Raw genomic sequence first — 24,524 nt, forward strand, 5'->3', positions numbered from 1 at the left:
ATGCCATCAGCACCCCCCAGGTATGACCGCTGGATCTTAAGGCCATCTCCCTCACAACCTCCAATATTTAGAGGCATGTACTTAACCAGTCTTTCAAATGGTTTCCCTGTCATGACAAATTAATGAAGGCTTCCAAGTCTGCTGTGGCCATGTTGCCATTTCTTTAATGGGGAGAGACAGAAAAGCTATGGCACTAGTGACACTAAGTGCAATGTTATCAAGATTTTCCATCACAAACTCTAGTGTTTTGGAGTAACTAACTAAAAGAAGTGACGCTTCTAACTTCAAAGGATAGTTCACCCAAAAAGGGAAATTCTGTCATCATTTACCTTCATGTCATTGCATGTATAACTTTCTTCTGTGGAACACAAAAGAAGATGTTAGGCAGAATAATAGGGACTGACAGCTTCAGTCACCATTCACTTTCATTGTATGTAAACATAAAAAAAAAAAAACATAGGTACAAAACCAAGAATGCTATCCTAAAATGTCCTGTCTTTGTCAAGTAGGATTGAAAGTCCAATTCATTTTAGAAAATCAGTTTGTTTCGATGGATTTACCAATTCTGACATTTATTCAGCTCCATGTGAGTTCTAAACACTGGTTGAAATAGAGCGGAACCTTTGCAGTGTGTCAGGGGACATTATTACACTGATGCACACACCACAAACACACACACACACAACAGTGATTCCGTGTAAATCATCAAGTGATGAAGAAAGGACCTCTTATGTAATTTAAAAAAAAAAAAAAAAACCCAGATGGGACTTGTGATAAGGCACATTCATATGACTCTCTGGAGTGAATTATCAGCATTTCCCCAGCGTCGCGTTGCGCTTCTGTCTTACCGGACAATTCGGATGAAGTATCACTACATGGACTGTGTCAGTGCTGAAAGCAAAACAAGACTTTCATTGCAGCACGTTTCATGTGGAGTTCAAAGCGGCACATCATGTAAATGCGACTTCATGTTTGCTGTAGCAAAGTGGATATCCTCAATTAGTATGGTGGAGGATGAGTGTTTAAGAGATTTAATGCCCATTGCAATGAATACGCAACCTATGGGGACTAGTTCTTTCAATTAGCCAAACTCCTACTTAGACTTTGGGAAACGTTTGATGTAGGGATGGCACCGATCCGATACCTGGATCAGTATCGGGTCCGATACTGATGTTTTTACCCGGATCGGGTATCGGTCCAACAAGAGCCTGATCCAGATCCGATACCGCATGTTGGTCATTGATGTTACTGTCAAGCTCAAAGAATGACATAAATAATCTTCAAATCACCATTAAAGTAGTCCATAGAACTCGTGCATTTTATTTAGGCACTTACAATCATCCAAGAGCTTTATGAATTGCAAAAGGCTGTGTTTAATTATAAATATACAGTCAGCATGCACAGCTATGTAGTCTCTGGCACAACGCTTTACTGAACGAGCTCCACTCTGCTGACACACACACATAAATGCGCAGAGGCTCATGATGCGCTGCTCAGCGCAATATGTGGTCACTTCACACAAACTCCATCTCAGATGAAGATGATCAATAGTTCGGTCCGCCTATAACATGCATTGAGAACGGCACCGGACAAGCGTATCACACTACTGTAAATTCGCCTACAAACAAACATTCAAACACAGACTTCCTGGAGCACTCAGTGCCGGACTTTCAAAATAAAAGCCTTAAGAAATTACAAGTGAAATGTATTACCAATGTATCGTAAAATTATTATTATTATTATTATTATTATTATTATTATTTATTAATGATAGAAGTTAAAATGTGTAAAGAGAACTGGGTTCTTTTCTGCTGAAGACTTTCACTGGAATTACTGTTATTTTTCCTGCTGCATCCTGCAGACTTGTTAAATATAAAGTTTGCACATGCTCTTATGTAATATTTTTTTGTTTTCCTATTTTATAATGAAATAATGTATTGTTAGAGGTTTTTGTTTCTTTACACAAAGAGTACTCCCAATCAGTTCCACACAGTGAATTATAGATGTTCTAAAGTCATTAAGGAAAAAACAACTCTGGTATCGGATAGGGATCGGTATCGGCCGATACTGATAGTTCAGGTATCGGAATTGGATCGGAAGAGTAAAAATGGTATCGTTCCATCCCTAGTTTAATGTTACTTGAATTGGTTCTGTTTTAGTGCATTTCTGTCTTTATACTGTGGAATGCTTTGTTTTGAAAATATAAATAAAACTTTATTGATACATATTGTTTTCTTTTTTTTTTTCTAAGAAACTGAATTCATTTTGACAGAAAAAGAAGTATATAGTGAGTCCAAATTTAGCACCTTAAAATTTTTTGATTAATTGCAGTTAACTCGTACAAATCATGTGATTAAGCGCAATTAAATATTTAGTTTGACTGACAACACTAATTGTAATGTTTGGAGATGTGGCGGAATGATCCACCCCTCCGGCTCGTCATAATCGCCCCACCTCTTAGGGCTGCCCTTCAGCCAGGCTTACGAAGGGAGTTGGGCAGGAGAGCGAGAAGAGGTGCATAATTAATAAGCCTCATTCTGACAGCGGTGAATGAAACACACCTGTTGTGAAGTGCGCACCTCTTCTCGGTGAGCCGGCTTCAAATCTCCATGTGTGCACACACTAGCATCCTCGCACGCCCAGGACCAGAGCTGGGAGTGTTCGGACGAGTTGATGCGCCACCGGACCCGCTCCTCGGACCCCCAGGCTGATTAGATGAGTCGCCGGGGGAGAACTGCACACATCGCGGCCGACGGTCTAGAGGCCGGGCTGCCTTCCCCTCTCACCTGCCGCAGGCCTGGGAAGACAGGCCACCAAGGACGTCTCCGCCCCTCACGCCGTGGACCCTGGAGGGGAGCGTGTGCAACCGACGGACCCAGCTCATGCCTGGGCCATTCCAAAGACACTACCCCACCCTTCACGGAGCCCCGTCTCACTGCGAGGATGCCAGATTCCCAGATTGGACACTTTATTATTCCCCTTTATGGACATGTTGCTTTGATTATTATTTCCAAAAAATGCCTCTCCGAGGCTTGACGCCACACCCACTGTGTCTGTCTCTTTCTCACCCCACCACACATTACATAACCAACTACTTTTTATAAGCTAATTTGAGTGTGATTATAGTAGGGGAAACACAAAAACTCATGAGGCGAAAGTTTCATAGAAGCACCACAAAATTACATGGTTGCTTCAGCAATTGTTTTTCACCTCACATTTGCTTTTTATAACACTATTGCTTAAGATTAGGTTTAAGGATTTGGGTTGGGATGTAGGTTTTGTTTATTTAAAACTCGATAGAGCATTAACCTTAAAAAGCCTCATCTGTTTGGAAGAAGCCTCATCTGTTTGGAAGATCTGTTTAGCATCACACAGTGGACATTTCACCTTGAAACTGCCGGGATACGTGTAATAAAACACGTAATTTCATTTAGCAAAAATGTTGCCAGTCACTTAATTTTCATGAGATTAGTCTGAATCAGTCCCTGTCTTTCTATGGCAAAATATTTAGTTAAATGCTTCTGTTCATTACAGTTTTATTTTTAGTATTATTAGTTGTATTTAATAATTCATCTGTTCAAGTTCAGTGCTGTCAGCCTAACAGCCATTCTCATTGTTTTTGTGCCAGATAAATACCCTCAATGCACAATTAAATGTATTTTTAACAATTTTGTTCCCTTAAGCAGCCTCAATGTAGTGAGCTACTTTTTGCATTTTAAAGGTTAGCTTGACTGTAGTTTAACTATTTTATGAGTAACTTGGCATACTACAGTTCAAAGTTGTTTCCCCAACACTGATAATCTCCTTACACCCTCATTTATTTCATCGGCTGCAGTCATGGGTTGGAACAAGTAAATAATGACATTTTTATTTTGGTTCTGAGGGTCAGATTTTAAATGGGTTTTGTGTAGTGGAGATGGATGTCTTATGAATATGATGATTTGTGTGGATTTAGGCTGTGACAAGCTTAATGGAGAACTCCCGGCAGCCTTTGCGTGAGTGTCAGCTCGCTGTGGCAGAAACCCGGCGAATGATGTCATGTCATTCTGTCACAATCTCAATATGATCTATCGATCTGGATGTCCATCTTAAGAGCTGGCATACTTCACTTTATCTTACATGAAGTCTGCTAGATAACAGTATTTTTAAATGTCGACTTGTGTCGCCAATGGAAGCTAGTCGGTCAGTTGCATTAAGAGTAAATCTACTGAAGGAGTGAAGACAGATCCTGTTTTAATGACTTTGGTATATTGAATACAAAGGCTGCCCTTTCTTGTGTGAAAAACTTATTTCTTGTCACATAAAGAATTCATAGCCAGTGCGCTCTTAATCAGTGCATTTATGCTGAACATTTAGAAACGTCCTTGATTAAATTAATTTGCGCAGACAATTTTAGCTCTGTTAACGATGATTAAACAGCACAACCTAACAGAGGCTTTCGCTCCAGTAGAACATCTCTGCATCTAATGTTTTAATTAAAGGAATAGATCACCTAAAAATTTACATTTTATTTTTATTTATTCACCCTCATATTGTTCCACACCTATATGACTTTTTTTCTTCCATGGAACACAAAAGGAGAAATAATAAATGATTATAAATATTGACAGAATTTTCATTTTTGGGTGAACTATTCCATTAAACAAGATTCTAGCTCTCCATGTCCCAAAAATCCTTTATGTATCACTGTACAAATGGACTTCACCTCAGTCATAATGCATAATTCTATCTGTAGTGAAGCACTGAGAGGGAAAATGGTGATAAAGCTCACAGAAAGATGCTTGTTTGCGTCTCGGTTTGAGATCTATTGATGTCAAAGAAGAGTAAACAGAGCCCAGAGAGGCATCTGCTACCATCTGTGATCATAGTAATTATGCTCACATTTGGCACTGAAGCCAGGAGGAAAGTTCCAAGCCCAGGTGTTCCACATTCTGTACCCTGGCATCAGCGCTCTACTTGGAAAAATGTATGTTTAACCTCTTTTCACAAAATGTAAATTTTTTTCATTTTACTCAAGGTTTTTTCTTAAAGGTGCAGTATGTAAGATTCAGAAACCCTTGTTATTAATGACACCTGTGGCCGTTAAGTGAACTGCAGCCAGCTACCTGTTGCTCGTGCTCGTGCACACACTCCATAGGGATGCGAGCATCGACCAAAACAATGACGTAACATACAAAGAGACTGAACGTGATTCACCGACATCATGCTGACAGATGAGGTAGTATAATTAAAATTACACAGTTATTATTGTTTTACTACAAACTTTGAGACTGTATATTATATTTGACTCTCCAGTGCTGGAACAGGGCTAAAACAAAGTGTGGATATAGGTCTGACTATGTGAGACTGTAGTTTGAAGTAATCACTTTTCTTTGCATGATACATTGACTGCATTTATATGAAAGTCTGTGTCGGCATTAGCTAGCTAGCCAGCTTTATCAATAGCTGTTAGCTAAATTTGGTGGATGATGACAGTAGTTTTTTATAAAATAGACTTTACATTATAAATATGTTGACACAATTCAGTATTGATGTGATTCCATCACAACTGTCAATTTGATATATCGATGTGCTATTGTTTTATAATAATAGAATGTATATATTTTCTGTATAACCAAGTTACGTTACACTAATGAATGGAGCTTTTGCATTATCTTGAACACTGTCTAGCTTTCATTTCATGTATTATTGTAGTTTACCTTGCTGAATAATTACAGATTAACATTGACATTAACCTGACTTTTAGTATAAAGAGAAGATCATTGAAATTATTTGAAAGTTACGAAGCAAGGTAGCTTGCAATTCGTCAGTGTTAGCAGGCAAGATCAAGTTAGCTAAAATTACACATCAATCCTTATGGCACTATATTTCACATGCTTTGCAGTTATGTAAGCTTACCTGTCCAATAAGAAGAACGGCAATTCAGGGTCGGTTTTGATCCCCGGAACCGAACGAAGGTCCCTCCAGGAATCAAATGCCCTGCCGATGTTCACTCTAGTTTTCGCTCGACCACGATCACGATCCCGCTTAACCAGACGGGATTCAGTAGATAAATGTTTTTTTTTTTTTGGCTTACTCTGAGTTTGTGTAGGAGTCGGTGTTGTGCTGGGAGCCGGCCGTTTGCTGGATTCCATCACTAAGATAACGTTACCTTGTGTTGCAGACTGTCTGTTGACGCTGCTCAATAGCGGAAGAGTAGCTACTGTTTGTGGCAAGGCTCTCTGAGCACGCATAAACGTCACATCCTTTGGATTTTCGCGGCAAAACCGACCCGCTCCCTTCGCATGAAAATCAGTCTACAGGCTTTAATAGGCAACCTAGGAAGTCTGGGAAGGGCTCATCTTTTAAGTTGCGTTACAAGCCGTTTACACATTGGCAAAAAAAAGGTGAATATTACATGAAAAATTTTACATATTGCACCTTTAATGATTAATTACCATAGTGGGGCATAGTGTGGGTAAAAATAGTTCCAACTGTCATGCAAAACCTGCAAATGTCAGGGAATTTTAAAATAGTAATTTTAGTAATTTCTAGGCCTGTAAAGTCGTGCAAGTAAATAAATTCTTAAAAAGTCATAGAGATGTCATGGAAATTTGTGAGCTCTAAAATGTTGTCTATATATGCTAGAAATGGCTTGTGAGTGCAATCTCTGTAAAATTATTATTATTATTATTATTATTTTGGTTGTTCAAAATCCTTTTATGATAAACACGAATGACTGAAAAAGTTATGGAAATTCATTGTCCAAAAGGTGTGGGAACCCTAATGTTAGTTAATATGATTAAATCAACCTGACTACTTTGGGTTACACCAATAAAAGTCATTTTTAAGGTCAGATCTGGTAGACATGTTTCCTTAACCCCGTGCGACCCCCGCGTACACATGCGTGGACATTGTATTTAACTGTCGCTATATAAATTCATTTAAACCAACTGATCTCAGTTCAGGAGACTCTGTGCTGTCAGTTAAGGGTTAAACATTCGAGTCATGTGACCAAACAACATGGCGCCGAACACAGCAGAAATTGTCTTTGGGAGAAACTCCCAACAAAACTACATCTGGTTTTGAATCAAAAGATTAGAGTATCTAGTTTTCATCCGATATGCTAAAAATTTGAGCGATTTATAGTGAAACGCCACGCTGTTAAAAACAATGTACACTAATGTGTACTTTAGCAAATTGTTTTCCTCGGAAATCCTATAGTTACTGTGCATTATCAGATTGAGAATCAATGGGTTCATCCAAAAGCTGAAATATTTTACTTTCAGAGCATTTATATAGAGTTAGGTTGAAAATAAGGTGCATTTCGAACTGTTACGTCATTCACTAAATAGGGAGCAAGGTAGCAAGGGAGCATCCTGTAGCTCTCTATGCAGCTAAGTGCATTCAATCCAAACTTCCTGTCAAAACATACTAAACAATTTGATTAAAAAAATCTGACTTTCTATTGCTTGGTATTCTTTAAAATTTCACAACTTAGTCCCGCTGTCCACATATGTTGCCATCAATTTTTAGGAAAACGATTTGCTCTAGAATTTTTTTGCATGTTAATTAGATGCTCTAGTTACAAAACAAATAGGGAAATGGAAAAGGCACAAAGCAGTCACACTTGGGTCTCATGAGGTTAAATTAGGCTAACAACAACACAATTTGACATTTACAGTGTAGTTATTTATAGCAACACTAAAGAATACTGTAAGACTTTATCATATGGTATATGCACTTCTATTTAATTTTAATTTATTGCTCCATGTGGAACACTGGGCTGTAAAAGCTGAGAATGGAGGAGTAACATTATGCATAGTATCATCTAAACATGTGTAATGCATAGCATGCATCTTCATTCTTTCTTAATTAAATCCATCAAATTTGACTCAGCATCTTACTACAGAATGTTAAAGCACACTCAAATTCTCTGAAATCCCCTAGACTGTATCAAATTCAGCTTTAAATTATAAACTCAATAAAAAGAGCCCACCTCCAAGATATTCTGGTCGATATGGCTCAGGTCCCTCCTTTAATGTAAGTCTGTAGGTGTTTTTTGACAATTTTATCATCCACCAAGTAAACTTGCTTAGAAAAGTAATAGCACATCTTTCCTTAACAAGCTGCCTGATTTGAGGTATCACTCATGTCAATCACTGAAGTCCATACATACTGTATGGAATTTTTTCTCCTTAGTGTCTCAGTAAGCAGACATTGTGAGTGAGGTTTCATGAATAGTCTAAGGAGGCTAAAGTGACTCTTTTGCCCAAGGCATCAGCTACTCGTCCTAAGGGGAACCTGCTGCATAGACGCTCAGCAGTGTCCTTAACGTACCCAACGCACTGTAACAATGACTAGCAATGGGAGGGAAATCTGAGATTTTGCCTAATGCCAATGGAACTTCTACATATTCATCAGGGGTTTATGTAGTCAGACCTTTGTTATGAATAATTAGTCTTCTCTTCAATGTGGAAAGTTCTGCAGAGGATTTGAAATGAATTAGGCTAGTATAAGTTTAGTGTGGTTTATTGTCTTTCCATCCATATACAAGTATACAGTTGACATGTTTGACCAGTGTAAATTACAGTTAAACCAACCAGAATACCTTAGCAACCATCTAACAATGCCCTAGCAACCACCCAGAACACCATAGCAACTGCATCGATACACACTTACAACCACATAGCAACACACTGAAAACCACCCACAACACAAGTTTTACACGGGCAAGCACCACTCAAATTTTCTATAGAAACTGTAAAAACCTAATAATAATAATGTGGTTGTAAAAACGACTAGTAGTGCAATGGTGCATTTATTGTTATGTTGGGATATGTGCTTGATAAATGGGGAATGTGTGTGTGTGCAGGTGTGTTTAGTGTTGAGTGTGTGTTTGGTCATGCTGAAGCAGCTGTTTGAGCATGCACATGCAGGACTGTGTGAGGCGCAGCTGGTTCCTCATGTGGCTTTTGAATCAGAGGGGGGTTCTGTGCTCTTATGCATAAGAGTAACTTTATTAAGTGTGCTGGGATATTTTTGGCAGAAGACAATTACCGGTTTTCAGAGTTCCCTCGCAGGTCACCGCTGGAGAAGCACAGAGAGATAAATATGGGGCTGAAGTAGGGCCACCAATTAGGCTAGCCATCCCACTGTCCCCTCGTTCTCTGGACATGCTGATAACCACATTCAGACCACCTCTGAACTAAACCAAGGATAAAATCATGTTCTTTAGACAGTGATACTGATTGGCCATTTAACAGAAATGGTCATTCTGCACTAGTGTCAATTCCAGAATCTACCAACAGCCTAGTTAATGGATAATGCACAGTTTCTGTTTTCAAATGTAATTGAATTTTATTTATTTAAAATCTCTTTTCAATTTTATTTATTTGAGTGAATTTCGAGTAAATATTGGGTATTTAGTATATTTTGAGTAAATATGAGTAAACGAATTGGCTAGTTGTAAATAGCCAGCATGTGTACATTTCAATTGCTATGATTATATTGTATTAGCTTCTAAAGGGCTTAACAATAAGGATGAGCTGCTTGCCCAGGGCCAGTGTGAGAGTGTTTCGGGCCAGTTAATGGTGCTCTCACTTGCCCAGCTGGGCCAATGATACAACTTCTTACATTCAGAGATCATGTACATTTCTTGTTATGCCTTGCAATCTTAAATGCCATGGTTTTTCAGCAGAATTCTGTTTACATGGAGTTATCATTGTAGCATAATAGTATGATTTCCAGCTAAAATGGAAAATTATTACCCTGATAAATTATTTGTAGTAAATTATTTTTATGTGAAGAAAATGTAACATTAAATAAAGATATAAACATGTTTTTGTAAAACACATAAAATAACATGTTGCTAAAAATGAAATTATTATTATTATTATTATTTTATTATCATTATTATTATTATTATTATTATTATTTTTTTTGTGGGGCAAGTTAAAATATTGGCAGGGCAAGTTAAAGGGATAGTTCACCAAAAAATGAAAATTCTCTCATCATTTACTCACCCTCATGCCATCACAGATATAACTTTCTTTCTTTTGCGGAACTAAATCAACGCATTTTTAGACGAATATCTCAGCTCTGTAGGTCCATACAATGCAAGTGAATGGTGGCCAGAACTTTGAAGGTCCAAAAGCATATAAAGGCAGCATAAAATTAATCCATAAGATTTCAGTGGATAAATCTATATCTTCAGAAGCGATATGATAAGTGTGGTTGAAAACAGATCAATATTTAAGTCCTTTTTTTACTATAAATTCTCCTCCCTGCCCAGTAGGTGGCGATATGCATGGAGAATGTGAATTGCCAAAAACAAAAAAAGAAGAATGTGGAAGTGAAAGTGGAGATTTATAGTAAAAAAGGACATAAATATTGATCTGTTTCATTCTCACCCACACCTATCATATGGCTTCTGAAGATATGGATTTATCCACTGGATTAGAATGGATTACTTTTATGCTGCCTTTATATGCATTTTGGACCTTCACATTTCTGGTAACCTTTCTCTTGCATTGTATGGACCTACAGAGCTGAAATATTCTTCTAAAAATCGTTTGTGTTCAGCAGAAGAAAGAAAGTCATACACATCTTATATGGCACGAGGGTGAGTAAATGATGAGAGAATTTTACTTTTGGGGAAACTTTCCCTTTAAGATGTCCTGATTGGGCCAGCAGAATATATCTGTCTGTCTGTCTGAGAAAAACACAAAATAGAAGCATTTTCACAAGTGGATTTTTGAACCCCACTAAAATGCTTCTATTTTGCATTTTTCTCATTTAAAATTAGTGTTCTATTTCTGTCCTAATTTTTTTCATAACAAATTATATTATAAGCATAACAATTTGAATGAAATGTTTTATCCTAGAAATAGTGCAGAATCATAAATGTTTCTTGAAATAGTGCAGACTCATAAATATTTCTTATTTATTTTATGTCATAACATTTCTTTGTTTAAAATCTTTCAAAATCCTGAAACTTTCTGTTTATTTCCAAATTTAAATTAGATTTTAAATTCCAAATTTGTAATGTGGTTGAACGCCACTGTTTATCAGCCTGCTCTTTAATTATTGGCATCAGGCATTGAAAAATCCATATCGGTTGACCCCTGCTACTTATGTTTTTTATTCTGTTTGTAGAATGTAGTTTTATTTCAGAAGTCATCATTATCTTTTCTTAATGATCCTACTATTCTTTTAATTTCTAGGATTACACCCTGACCATGTATTTCCAGCAAGCCTGGCGAGACAAACGTTTGTCTTACTCTGAGATCCCCCTTAATTTGACCTTGGATAACCGTGTTGCGGACCAGCTGTGGGTACCTGACACCTACTTCCTCAACGATAAGAAATCCTTCGTTCACGGAGTCACAGTCAAGAACCGCATGATACGGCTGCACCCTGATGGCACCGTGCTGTATGGATTAAGGTACGTCCTCTGAGGTTGTCATTGTCGTTATCGACCAAACGCTGACCTGTAATCACAGTCGGAGCAGTGGCTGTTTAACTAGTCTCATAATTCTGTCCATTCACTGGTGTGAGCTATTTGCAGACCACCCACATAACACGTTAATGATGTGTTCGGATCCCTGTTTTTATTTTCCCTCGCTGTTGATGCATTATTCCGGTGTAAATGACTCAACATCTGTGTCTATGTTTAGAAAGGATGAAATTGTTGTTGCTAATTCCAAAGCTGCATATCATGCATTCTGTTTCTTAGCCTGACAGCGATGTACTAATCAGAAGAGTGCTTAAAAATGTACAAATCTGCATTGCAGCAGATAATTCAGTGCTATTAAGTTACGAAAACCAATAAATATAATTTATAACGCTTCATTATGTAAGTAACAAATTACATAAGCTAACATATATTTTTACATAACAGGAAAGGGAAAATGCATGTACACACTAAATACACACAAGGAAATGTTGAAGCGAGTGTGAGGGAATGCATTGACCTGACCTGCAGATCATTATTGCAGGGACCGCCTGTGCGCCTTCTTCTTCAATGGAAACCTTCATATGTAAGACCGCATAGGTTGTGGGCGAGTGTGTGTGCTTGTGTAAGAGTGTGAGCATGTATTTACTGAGAATATTAGAGTGCTGAAATTAGGACTGTTTTAAGGTGGGGCAGTGAGATTTCTGGGTTTGTGAGTGTGTGTGTGTGTTGTCCATGTTTCTCTGGTGCCCTGCTCCACTAAGCCTGCCAAGGCAAATTCCTCAATTATCAGGAGAAAAAGAAAATAACAGCATTCTTCTACAACTGACTTTTGAGCACAGGCAGGTTGATCTGATTATTTTACTCCTAAAAGACTTCAATCAATAACACGAACACCACCCAGGAGCTGATAGTACACAGGGTTTTACAACTTTTAAGTCCTACTTAGTGCTGTCAGTTGATTAAATTTGTAGTTAATGTTGATTAGTCATAAATTTTTAAAGTGCTGAAATTTTACTCTATATATACTTCTATTCCTGTCAAAATGCACTTACATTATTCCTTCATAGGAAAGAAAACAAAACAATATGTAACAATAATGTTTTAATAAAATTTTCCAAACAAAGCCTTCCACAGTATAAAGATAGAAATGCACTAAAATAGCACCAATTCAAGTAATTTTGCAAAGTCTAAGTGGAAGGTTGACAAATTGAAAGAACTATGCAACCATAGGTCAAGCGGTGCATTAAACTCCACATGAAAAGCATGTGATAGTTAAGACTTGCTTCTGTGGTAATTAAATTGTACCTTACAGAGGTAGCAAGTACTTGATTTCTGTCTTAAGTCCCATCTTGTTTTGATCAACAAATAACATTAAGGGGTTCTTTTCCCATTGTGTGTGTGTTTGTGGTGTGTGCATCAGTGTAATGATTTTGTGCAGACACATCGCAAAGGTTCCGTCCTTCTAACCAGTGTATATGCTGGTTTATTGTTTATTAACAGTAAATGTGTTATTTAAGAAACAAATAACACGTTAAACTTTTTTAATGTATTTTTTTATCCCCTTTTCTCCCAGTTTGGAATGCCCAATTCCCACTACTTAGTAGGTCCTTATGGTGGCGCGGTTACTCACCTCAATCCAGGTGGCGGAGGACAAGTCTCAGTTGCCTCCGCTTCTGAGACCGTCAATCCGCACATCTTATCACGTGGCTCGTTGTGCATGACACCACGGAGACGCCACATGTGGAGGCTCATGTTACTCTCCGCGATCCACACACAACTTACCACGCGCCCCATTGAGAGCGAGAACCACTAATCGCAACCACAAGGAGGTTACCCCATGTGACTCTACCCTCCCTAGCAACCGGGCCAATTTGGTTGCTTAGGAGACCTGGCTGGAGTCACTCAGCACACCCTGGATTCAAACTCGCAACTCCAGGGGTGGTAGTCAGCATCTTTGCTTGCTGAGCTACCCAGGCCCCCCAACACGTTAAACTTTTATAATTAATCGCATGCGTTAACGCATTAACTTTGACAGCTCTAGTCATAATACAGCTGTTGAGTTAGGTTACAGTTTTGCAGTCTGTGATGTCCTGGTTTTAATTGTCTAATGTTGTTATTATTTATTTTTGACTACATCAGAAAGTCTGTTCATCTTATTTTGGCCAAGAAAAGAGAATATCTGACTGAAATGTAAAGTGACCAATCACAGTTTATTTTTTTATTTTAGGTGCAGTTAAGGGACAGATTTATCTGAAGTAGATTATGCCATAATAATAGACCAGTGTGAATAGATGGCACTTCATGAATAGTTGTACCAAAAGAACAGAAAAAATAGAGGAAAATGTGTGTGTTTTTTCTGTCCATCCAAAAGTAATGAGTTCTGATTGGGTTGCAACAGTATGAGATTTTCACAGTGTGATAACCATCTCAGAAAATATCATGGTTTTACGGTATACGGTATTACATAATTATTATTATTATTATTATTATCAGACCCTTAAAGGAATGAAAACAGAATTTTTTTTTTTTTTTGGTTGAACAAACGCTTTATTATAATTGAAACTTGAAACAATTTTTTTATGGAAGTATGTGTAAAAAAAGTCTCCCTTTTGAAAATAAATAAAATAAATAAGAAAGCTGTACATCTCCCATTTGAACAAAATAAATTAGGAGATAAAAAGGAGCAGGACCTTTAAAAAAGTAATCTCTCTTTAGAAATAAATAAATCAAATTGTACTTCCTTTTGAACATCATAAATGGGAGAGAAAAAAGTGCAGGACCTTTTTGTTACTATTTTCCTGAGATCAGATTATCATAGCAGCATGTATTTCACGATTTAGTTTCAGGCCATGTTATGATGAAGAAATGTAAGCATGTTGAGATTTCTACTAAAATCCAAAAATTCTATAATTACTAAAATACATGTTAGAATTCTACTAAAATTAACTTCTAAATGAAAAATAACATCAGCTGTGTGAGCTTTTAAAATAACGTCCTATGATTATTAACATTTCACTTATACTGTAGGTGCACGACAGTGTTGCTAGACTGCTCCTGTCTGTACCTTTAACTCACACACACACTCACTTATGTCAGTCGGGGGGGCCCCACGCCCCCACCCCCCAAGCTGGGGAAATTTGTTTGTGTGTGTTTTTTTATGGGGTCAGATTATGGTCAGTGTATGTGTGTTTGTAAGAAGTTACCGAACAGACATATACCGCGTATGTAGCCGGGAATCGTTAGGGATTATAGTGGTGGTCTCAAACACATATGTTTGATGTGTTTCCTCCTTTGGCAGCCACTTTGAGTCCACATTTTTTGCAAACTGGATATCCGTCCTTGAGGACAACCCCCCGTTCGTTTTTGGGATTTCCAAAGTAATCCCACGCTGCTGATTTTAAGTTCTTTTGTGGTGGGGGATGGAGATTGGTGATATCAGCCTCGCTTCTCTCTGACATTTTCTCCGCTGCGTGTGTGTGTGTGTGTGTGTGTATGGCGCAAGTTGACGAGTCTGACAGGCAGTCGAGTAGGAAAGGAGATGCGCACACGCAAATTCTCTATCCGGATGCATTTTTGTTTTCAATACTGTAGATAAGCAAATGTACATGGCATGATAACCGTCAATTTTCATATCATGGTATACCGTAAAACCGGTATACCGCTGCAACCCTAGTTCTGATTATTTCACAGACACAGCTCAGAACACAAATCAGAATATTCTTTTTTTTCTATTTTCATTTGACTTAATGCTAATAACTAAATACCAAGTGCCTCAAACTAAAATCTGAGTATCTTTCAAACATTTGATGACATTAACAAGACAAATTCAGTGATTTTTTTCAAAAATGTGCATTGCATCAATCCAGTACCTTGTAAACACAACTTAGCCTAGTTTCTTGGCAGACTGATTAAAAACCTGTGTGCCCTCACTCCCAAAATTTGCGTGAAGCCAACCAATCAGATTAGAGCTAGCCAGATCGAGAAAGTGTTTTTAATTTTTGGGTGCAATATACGTCAGATGATCAGTGAATGTGGACGGTGAACAGTCTATGTTTGTGTAAACAAAATCAGTTAGGAACATTCATGTTTAAATGCAGTGGACTCATTTAGGAGATAATAGACTTAAGTGAATCTAAATGACTACACATGATGACTGAGAGAAGAGGTGTTCCATTTACATCTGATTTACAATAGATAAGTCAAACAATAAAATTATGAAATGCTCATTAATTTTCATGTATAGAAAGGTTGACTATATTCTGTGCAAGTGCATCGGCTGGTGGGTTTTTGTCAGGGACTTTGATGTCTAAGGACAGGACAGAGCTGGTGTGAACAAGCTTCTATTTATAGGTAACATTAATTTATTTATTGTAATCACATGTTTTTGTGCCATCTTTCTGTGTAAATACAGTATGGATGAATACCAGTGCAGTTGGAAAACTGGAAAAGACAGGCATACGTGGAAGGAAAATTGCTGAATTTGATGCAAAATTCGATACCATGTTTTTCCTCACTCTTATAAAGATGCACTCAGTAAGTTTTTGCTAATTAAAACTTTTACTTTAAAGACATGAAGAGCACTTTTTAGAAATATGTTTAAAATGATGCTGAGTAAAAGCGGTTTAAATTTACATTGAGCGGGTTGCCCCCTCATGGGCGCTGCCATGTTGACAACACTGTGTCATGCAATTAACCGAGTTACTACCACTAGTAATGACAATAATAATAATAATAAAAAAATTACTTTATATATCGCTTTTAGCCAATGCTCAAACATAAAAATACTGTAGGGTATTGACCTGTAACCCGAATATATGACGTAATAACAACAACCACGAAAATAATCTACTCTGGTTTTGTTAAACAAGCACCATTTAAGCACAAGGAACAACTTTCTTGGTATATATACATCACTTACAGTTGAAAAGAGCCATCTGACTCATGGTTCACCTCGGTTCTTTTAAATCCAGCGTTTTGAACATGATGTGTCTTCATGGGATGAAAAGTGTCCAGTCAGTACACACGTCAGAATCTCGCCGGAAATAGTTGGTCATCCAGGTATTTATTGCATACTGTTTTATAAATACTGAGGATTCGGATATACTATATTCCATGACATACATCATGGAATATAGTTTTTAACATACAATATTCCATTGACATACTGTTTTTAACATACTATACAGTAGGGAAGTATAGATATTCAAATGCAGCGTGTCAGTATAGGCATTGGAGGGGCATCGAGGCTAAGACTATATATATATATATTTTTTTTCTCTCAATTTGGAATGCACAATTCCCACTACTTAGTAGGTCCTCGTGGTGGAGCGGTTACTCACTTCAATCCGGGTGGTGGTGGAAAAGTCTCAGTTGCCTCCACTTCTGAGACATTCAATCTGCGCATCTTATCACATGGCTCATTGTGCATGACACCGCGGAGACTCCCAGCATGTGGAGGCTCATGCTACTCTCTGCGATCCACGCACAACTTACCACACACCCCATTGAGAGCGAGAACCACTAATCGCGACCACGAGGAGTTTACTCCATGTGACTCTACCCTCCCTAGCAACCGGGCCAATTTGGTTGCATAGGAGACCTGGCTGGAGTCATTCAGCACAACCTGGATTCTAACTCACGACTCAAGGGGTGGTAGTCAGCGTTAATTTTGGGTTTTTGGTGTAACCACCAGGTATATGTGACTTTGTTGTAGAGTAACAAGAAATGATATGTATTTTTTTCTCTTTCCCTGCAAATAAATTACACAAACTCTCTAAAGCTCATTTGAAGCATTTTCTGAAAAAAAAAAAAAAAAGAAAAAGTTTCCAATTCAAAGCTACACATCTGCTTCCCTCACCAGTGTTCACAATTATGTTTCAAAACACACTCTTGGGGTTAAGGCTACAACTGACCTGTTTGTGCTCTCTCTTAAAGTATGACTGAACAGTATAAAAGGGAGTTACTACAGGCAAAAGTTATGATTTTGGCTGGATTTAAAGGGATAGTTCACCAAAAAAACAAAAAACAAAATCTGTCATCATCCTCATTTTGTTCCAAACCCATGACTTTTTTTCCAGTCACCATTCACTTTCATTCCTTAGCATTCAGCCTAACATCTCCTTTTGTGTTCCAAGAAAGAAAGTCAGTCATGAGGTTTGAGGATTTGTAAATATGAAAAATTTTGCATTTTTGAGTGAACTATCCCTTTGACCATTTTGACTTTACACAATTTTGCAACTTCAACTATCATCCATCCCACTGACGTGCACAGAACGGGGGGCAGCAGGGACGTAAGGTGGCCTTTTGATAGTCCCCCCCAAAAAAGGGAGAAATTAAATTAAAATAAATAAAAATAAAACAAAATTAAAATCTAGTCAATGTCATTACAGTAATAATGTGTTATGAGATTTTTGTAAATCGTGGGTGTATTAAAGAAAATTAAGCGGAGGTGCCTTTAAGAGCGTGCGGTACAACAGATCGGGGCGGATTCCAGTCGAAAGTGATCCTCCCTATGCCCTATACTCACCCCGCAGAGCACTTGAAGGGGGTACTCTGAAGGAAACATGGCATTACTGTATGAATGTACCCTTCGCTAACAGTCTTGTGGAAGGGTCCTCCGAGAAAAGATTCATTTTCTCACTTTTGTTTTGAACGAGCTGTCGAGTGGCATCCCCTCCCCATCCCCTCAAGGAAGCAAAAAATGCAGTTTTGAATTCGCCCCGGAACATCAAAGTGCTGTTACCTCAGACGAGTAACTGGTGAGATAAATAGTCCACTCCATGCAGGGCCGTAACCACAATATACATTGAGCGGGACAAGTCCCCTCCAGTAATCAGATATGGCCAGATTGTCTCCCTCAATAATTGATATCCTTGTTGCTGTTCTGCTGCAGTCCATTATGCATCGCCATCTAGTTGTCATAGGAATAACAAAGGTTAGAAAAAAAAAAAAAAAGGTAGCGTGCTCAGTAGTCTAACACCGCTCGTCAATGTCATTTGAGATAGCCAATCAAATCGATGAAGGCGGGAGTCACGGGACTCAAGTTTCAGAAGCCAAGCGGAAACCTCATGGATTATTCCAGCACCGCGCATCAGCAGTTCAGGTTAAGAGTTTTAGTGTCATGAAAGATGGATGTATCGAACTAAACATGCAAAATTTGACCACAGTTTCATGATTAAAATGTTGTACCAACTGCAAGTAATTTCCAAGGGTGTAAACCATTCACCATTTGGCGAAATTCGCTGTTTTAAATTGAAAATATGTAATGTACAGTACGTGATTCAGATGTCATTCATAATTGTGACTGTGAAAACATTAACGGAGTAGTTTTCAGCATGTCAGGCTTAAGATAAAGCACAAATATGTGTACATTGTAAAGGAATTGAGTGAGGTAATCTGGCAGGTTTTTTGAAGGAGCTTTAGAAAATTCACTTGACATTGTCTAAGAAAATGATCGATAAAACACAAAGTAGAGCATTATCACCCTCAGATTAGAACATGGCAAGACCTGAGAGTTGAGGCTTCCATTGAGTTTTTAGGTTGTGACAAGGACAGACTAGTGTCATATTTTTAGTGAAAATATTAGGTAATTAACAATCAATTTAAGATTTTCTAAATAATCTCTTTGTCTTTAATTCTGAATTTAAGTGTATTTATAAGAGACTGTTTTATTTTAAGGATGTCTTGTCAGGTCTGTGCTCAAAAATGAGCCACCAGTTAAAAGAAGTTGTTCACCTAAAAAATGGAAAATGTACTTTTACGCACTCCTTTACTCACCCTTATGTTGTTCATAACCCACATCCTGTTACTTTTTCTTGGAACATAAATAGAATAACAGTTTATAGTGAGCTGGAGCTGTCGAGCTTCATAAAAGGACAAATACTATAAAGCACTATTAAAGGTTCTGTATAAAGACATCATAGTCTAGTCCAGATGACTCGTGCACTATGTTCAAAGCTTTCTGGGGCCATAGAAAAGCTTGTTGTATGTACTATTATGGTATTTTAATGGTTTTCCCCTCTTTGGACCTTGACAGCAGTAGTGTAACAGGACAAAATTCAGAGACAAACACTCACATATACAGGTTCTTTACTGGACCATTAATTTTGCTTGGGCATCAGGAACCAAGAAAAATGCCTCACCACCTCATACTTGGTTCAGAAATATAACAATTTTATTTTTATACAAAAATCTTACATTTAAAACACTGTAGGGAGCAGCAGGTCGATAGCCATCATAACAGAACATGCATGAGATATTAAGAGCTTTGTTTACATTTTTAAATGTTCAACAATATACAAGCTTTTAAACTGTAAGCACACCAACACACAGATTAATATTCAGCCAAGGTTTTAAGGCCCTTTTGTCACGTATTTATTAAATTAATAACTCATGTGAACCCCCAATACACAGCAATTCAATAATTATCCAACACACACAAATTCATAAATACCTTACAATAAACACACCAAAAAAAAAATATCAAAAGTACACATCATTGATACCAATCAAGCTAAATACATAACTGCCGTCGATTAGCTACAGTAACTGAGGCATTGAAATGAGGAATATAACCTGCCCTCATACCCCCACTCAATCACACACACACAAATTACAAGCGCCGTGGGTCACTAGTCATTAATACTCACAATTAGACCCTGCCCCCTGGCAAAAAGGAACCCAAACAAATCAAACACTTAGTTCATAGACTTAAATACAGACTGCTGGCCTCCTCGCCTGCTACTGGACGTGGGGTACCTTGCTCAGAGAAACATCAAGAATGGCCGCACCAACTTCTAATCATAATTACGCCGATGCCAAATTATCCCTCCCAATTTACTTACGCGCATGATATGATAACCAACCCACGTCCCGGCACGGCAGCTTTAGGTTTGGAGCTCAACAGTACCAACCAAACCCCCCCCACCACCACACAGGAAACATACCGTCTTTATAGCTTTGAGCACATTAATCAAATAACCAACAGGTGTGCGATCTCATTCCCCGCCAAATGAGACAGGGTGGAAACGCTGCTGACATTGTCCCTCCTCTTATTTGGATTCAGCAGCTTACAGTAGTCAATAGGAAGTGTTTTGTATGTAAAAGAATATTATATACATTATATATAATGATGAAATAATTATAAATGCTTATATTTCAATAATTACAAATTATATATATATATATAAAATAAAATAAAAATAATATTCAGATAATTAAAATGTATTACATTATTCTGGCAGATGAGTTAAGCTTTGATAAGACAATACAAAAATTGGCTTTAGAATCCAGTGTTGTTTATTTGCATATTACTGAACATAAGCCAATCATTGGCCTACAGTTCACAGCAATCCATTTTGCAATTGAATTTGTCAATCAGTCCCAGATATATTATAAGGGCTTTTCTAAGGACGCGTCAGTGTACATGTGCTTTTGGAGCCTCTCACTTTGGTTGCGTTGCGTCATAAACATACCATTTTAGGTCACTGTGACATATTAAACGTGGTTTATTGTTTAGAAAAATACGTCTTGAGATTCCTACGTTCGAATTTGCACTCCATCAAGCTGTGTTTTGAACATAAGAACTCATCCTTGTGGTGTGCTGTCTGCTGGGTAAGTGTGGTTTGTTCTCTATATAAGCAGTGCGTTGCCTATACAGCTGAAGTTTCACTTAATGCCCCTTGGAGAAAACAGGTGGTCCTTCAAGCTCTAATTGCTCAGGAATATTCCTTATTTACGGTCCAGGAACATGATTAATTACGTTATTTTTATATAATTAATCGCACTGAATTAACACATTAAATCAACAGTCCTAGTCACAAACAATACAAAAAATATTGTTATATGTGTATTTTAATATGATAAAGTTTAATTTTGGTGAACAGGAAGTAATTTGTTTTCACAGGTAGTACCTCCACTTAAAAATGACTTAAAATTCAATGTACGAAATCCTCAACTGGGATCAAGCACTGAGATAAAGACTTTTTACTGTGACAATGTGCATCCATGTGTCCTCTTTCCACCCCTCATATTGTAATTTATTCAGAACCCCTGCGTGGTGTGCGCAACACGAGTCACGGTAAACAAGGTCATTTGAAATAAAGGTACACATTGTGCCTTGGGGTCTGCACCCAACCCTTACATGAACCTATCCGACGGATGGGGAAACCACAGCATTGCAGCCAGGCACAGATGTGTGTTTAGTGTATTTTATTGGAATAAAGAGCAGTGTGTGGAGGAGAAGGCCAATGTGTTGGTGAGGTCAGTGCAGGGGTGTAGCAGTCTAACAGTGCTGGAGAGTAAACAGCTTTGACTTTTACTCCTCAACCCCTTTTCAAGCTGATACAAGCTGCCAGAGGCATTCAGCAGCACTAAACCAGTGAGGATCAGGCCTAGCTTCTCTGCTCTTAATATATTGAGCCAAGCCCTCTTCAAGCAGTTACAAACCAAGCGGCTAGCAGCAGGTCACAGTGAGAGATAGGAATGTTGTAAAGGAATACCAAAATAAGAGGTGGAAAGTGACAGAGGATAACGGGAGATAGGGCAGGGATGAGAAAAACTAAGAAAGGGGCTGTTCACAGTGAATGTATTTTTGCATCCATCTGCATGGTTTTTCCATTATTTTTCTATGTCAACATGCCCTAGATGAACGTCTTTGACCATTAAAAGAATGTCAACATTTAACGGGTCTTGAGACACCTATTGCGCAGCATCTAGGTATTTTTAATATGTTCAATCTGAATGGCCCCTAAGTCATGTTAAGCCATCTTTACACTGCAATGGTTGCACAGAAGCTGCATCTGAAATGGTATTTACTGTAGGTGTATTTACACATACATTTAAATGCTGCTCAAAGGCAGCAAAAATGCATCTACACAGAAATTACAATTGCATGAATAATGTTATGAGTTAAATGTTTTAAATATAAAATTATTAATGTAGAGATATGAAATGAACGAAAATATGAAATGTTTTACTCTTAAATATGAAAGTAATTATAAAATATATTCTCTATCATGACAACAAAGTTTTTGGCTGCTCTGATGCTGTGTTTCGTTTACACAGAACCAAAGGATACTTTGATACTAGGGGCTGAGGTGGATCAGAGCAGGCATAATGTGGTCTGGCTTTTATGCAGCATTACATTTTTACACCGTATTTTGAACAGGCTCAGAGCAGCCTTAACTAGGCTGTGTAAAGATGCCTTTAAAAGAATAGTTCAAACAAAAACTTAAATTCTGTCAACATTTAATCACCCCCATGTTGTTCCAACCCCATATGATTTTGTTTCTCCTATAGAACACAAAATAAGATGTTAGGCAGGATGTGACAAGCTCTTTCAACTCTCTCAAGGAGGAAGCGGAAGACAGGTAACAATTCAAGCTGTTTTTTTTATTGCTCACACAAACTTCAAAAAGCTTTGCGTCTGCTGCTCAATGACCACACACGAACACACCGCTGCGTGCCACTCTCTTCCCCTCTGGCAGTCTGGATTGCCCTTTTAAATCCCTCTCCGCTCTCACTGAAAACACAAAACAGCTGTTAGAGTTGATCGTACTCACTCTCTCTGCCTTGCTTTCCACAGACGTTGCTCGGCCACACCCCCATCACCACATACCCCCATCGCCCGATTCAGGCCAGGGAGCCATCCGGCCTGTCACTTACTCCCCCCCCCCATTCCTGGAGAGGAAATCCGCAACAGCCATCTGCACCGCGGCCTGTGGACCACCTCGAACTTAAACAGCTGGAGAGCTAGATACCAACGGGTGATCCACGCATTGGCATCCTTCATGCGATGGAGCCACTGGAGCAGGGCGTGGTTTGAACAGAGGGTGAATGCACATCCCAACAGATAGTACCGGAGTGTGAGGACCACCCACTTGATGGCCAAACACTCATTCTCGATTGTGCTGTACTTAGTCTCTCTCACCGAGAGCTTGCGACTAATGTACAGCACAGGGTGCTCCTCCCCTTCCACTACCTGGGACAGTACCGCTTCCAACCCCATGTCCAATGCATCCATCTGCAAGATAAAAGGGAGAGAGAAGTCAGGAGAGTGCAATAATGGCCCGCCGCAAAGTGCAGCTTTCACTTGCGTGAATGCCTGCTGACACGGCTCCATCCACTAGACCAGATCTGGTGCCCCCTTTTTAATAAGATCAGTCAGCAGGCTGGTGACGGTCGAATAATTAGGCACAAACCTACAATAATAGCCAGCCAGCCCAAGGAACTGTCTCACCTCCTTTTTGGTCTTAGGTCTCAAGCAGGCTGCAATCGCTGCGGTCCTATCAATTTGGGGCCCCACCTTTCCATGTCCAAAGTGGAAGCCCAGACACCGTACTTCCACCTGTCCAATTGCACACTTATTAGGATTTGCCATAAGTCCCGTCCATCTCAACTACTTTAGGACAGCCCTCAGATGCTGCAGGTGCTGCTGCCAATCATTACTGTAAATAATGATGTCATCCATATAGGCAGGGGCGTAAGCAGCATGCGGTCTGAGGATTCTGTCCATGAGCTGCTGAAACGTAGCCGAGGCCCCGAACAAACCCAAAGGAAGGGTAACAAATTGGTGTAAGCCAAACGGTGTGGAAAATGCAGTTTTTTCACAGGACATGGGAATTAAGGGGATCTGCCAATATGCCTTCGTTAAATCCAGTGTCGAATAAAAGCGAGCTGCGCCTAACCAATCGAGCAGTTCATCAATCCGAGGCATTGGGTATGCATCAAATTTAGACACCACATTGACTTTTCTGTAATCCACACAGAACCGGACCGAGCCATCACTCTTCAGAACCAACACCACCGGGCTAGCCCAGTCACTGTGGGATTCTTCTATTACCCTCATATCTATCATGGCCTTTAATTCTTCCCGAACTACTTTTTTTTGTGCTCGGGTAACCGGTAGGGACGACTGTGTACCACTATCCCTAGGGTCGTTTCGATATGGTGCTCTATGAGATTCGTACGATCGGGAAGAGGCGAGAACACGTCAGATAATTCTCCTTGCAACCTGGCAACCTCCCTGACTTATGATGGTGAGAGGTGGTCTCCGCAAGTGACCGGGGTGACACGATTGGTGGCTTTT

The 24,524-nt window shown here is 38.8% G+C and overlaps 1 protein-coding gene across 2 annotated transcripts in view; it reads left to right on the top strand.

Annotated features, from left to right (window-relative positions):
* gabrb2a (gamma-aminobutyric acid type A receptor subunit beta2a) overlaps window positions 1-24,524 on the top strand; it is a 65,471-nt gene that overhangs the window by 12,647 nt on the left and 28,300 nt on the right. For both annotated transcript variants that reach the window (XM_051650186.1, XM_051650187.1), the window contains exon 4: window positions 11,205-11,425. In XM_051650186.1, coding sequence (XP_051506146.1) covers window positions 11,205-11,425 — 221 coding nt within the window. The remainder of the gene's footprint in view (window positions 1-11,204; window positions 11,426-24,524) is intronic.

The sequence above is a fragment of the Myxocyprinus asiaticus genome, chromosome 22 (assembly GCF_019703515.2).
Source record: "Myxocyprinus asiaticus isolate MX2 ecotype Aquarium Trade chromosome 22, UBuf_Myxa_2, whole genome shotgun sequence".
Classification (NCBI taxonomy): domain Eukaryota; kingdom Metazoa; phylum Chordata; class Actinopteri; order Cypriniformes; family Catostomidae; genus Myxocyprinus; species Myxocyprinus asiaticus.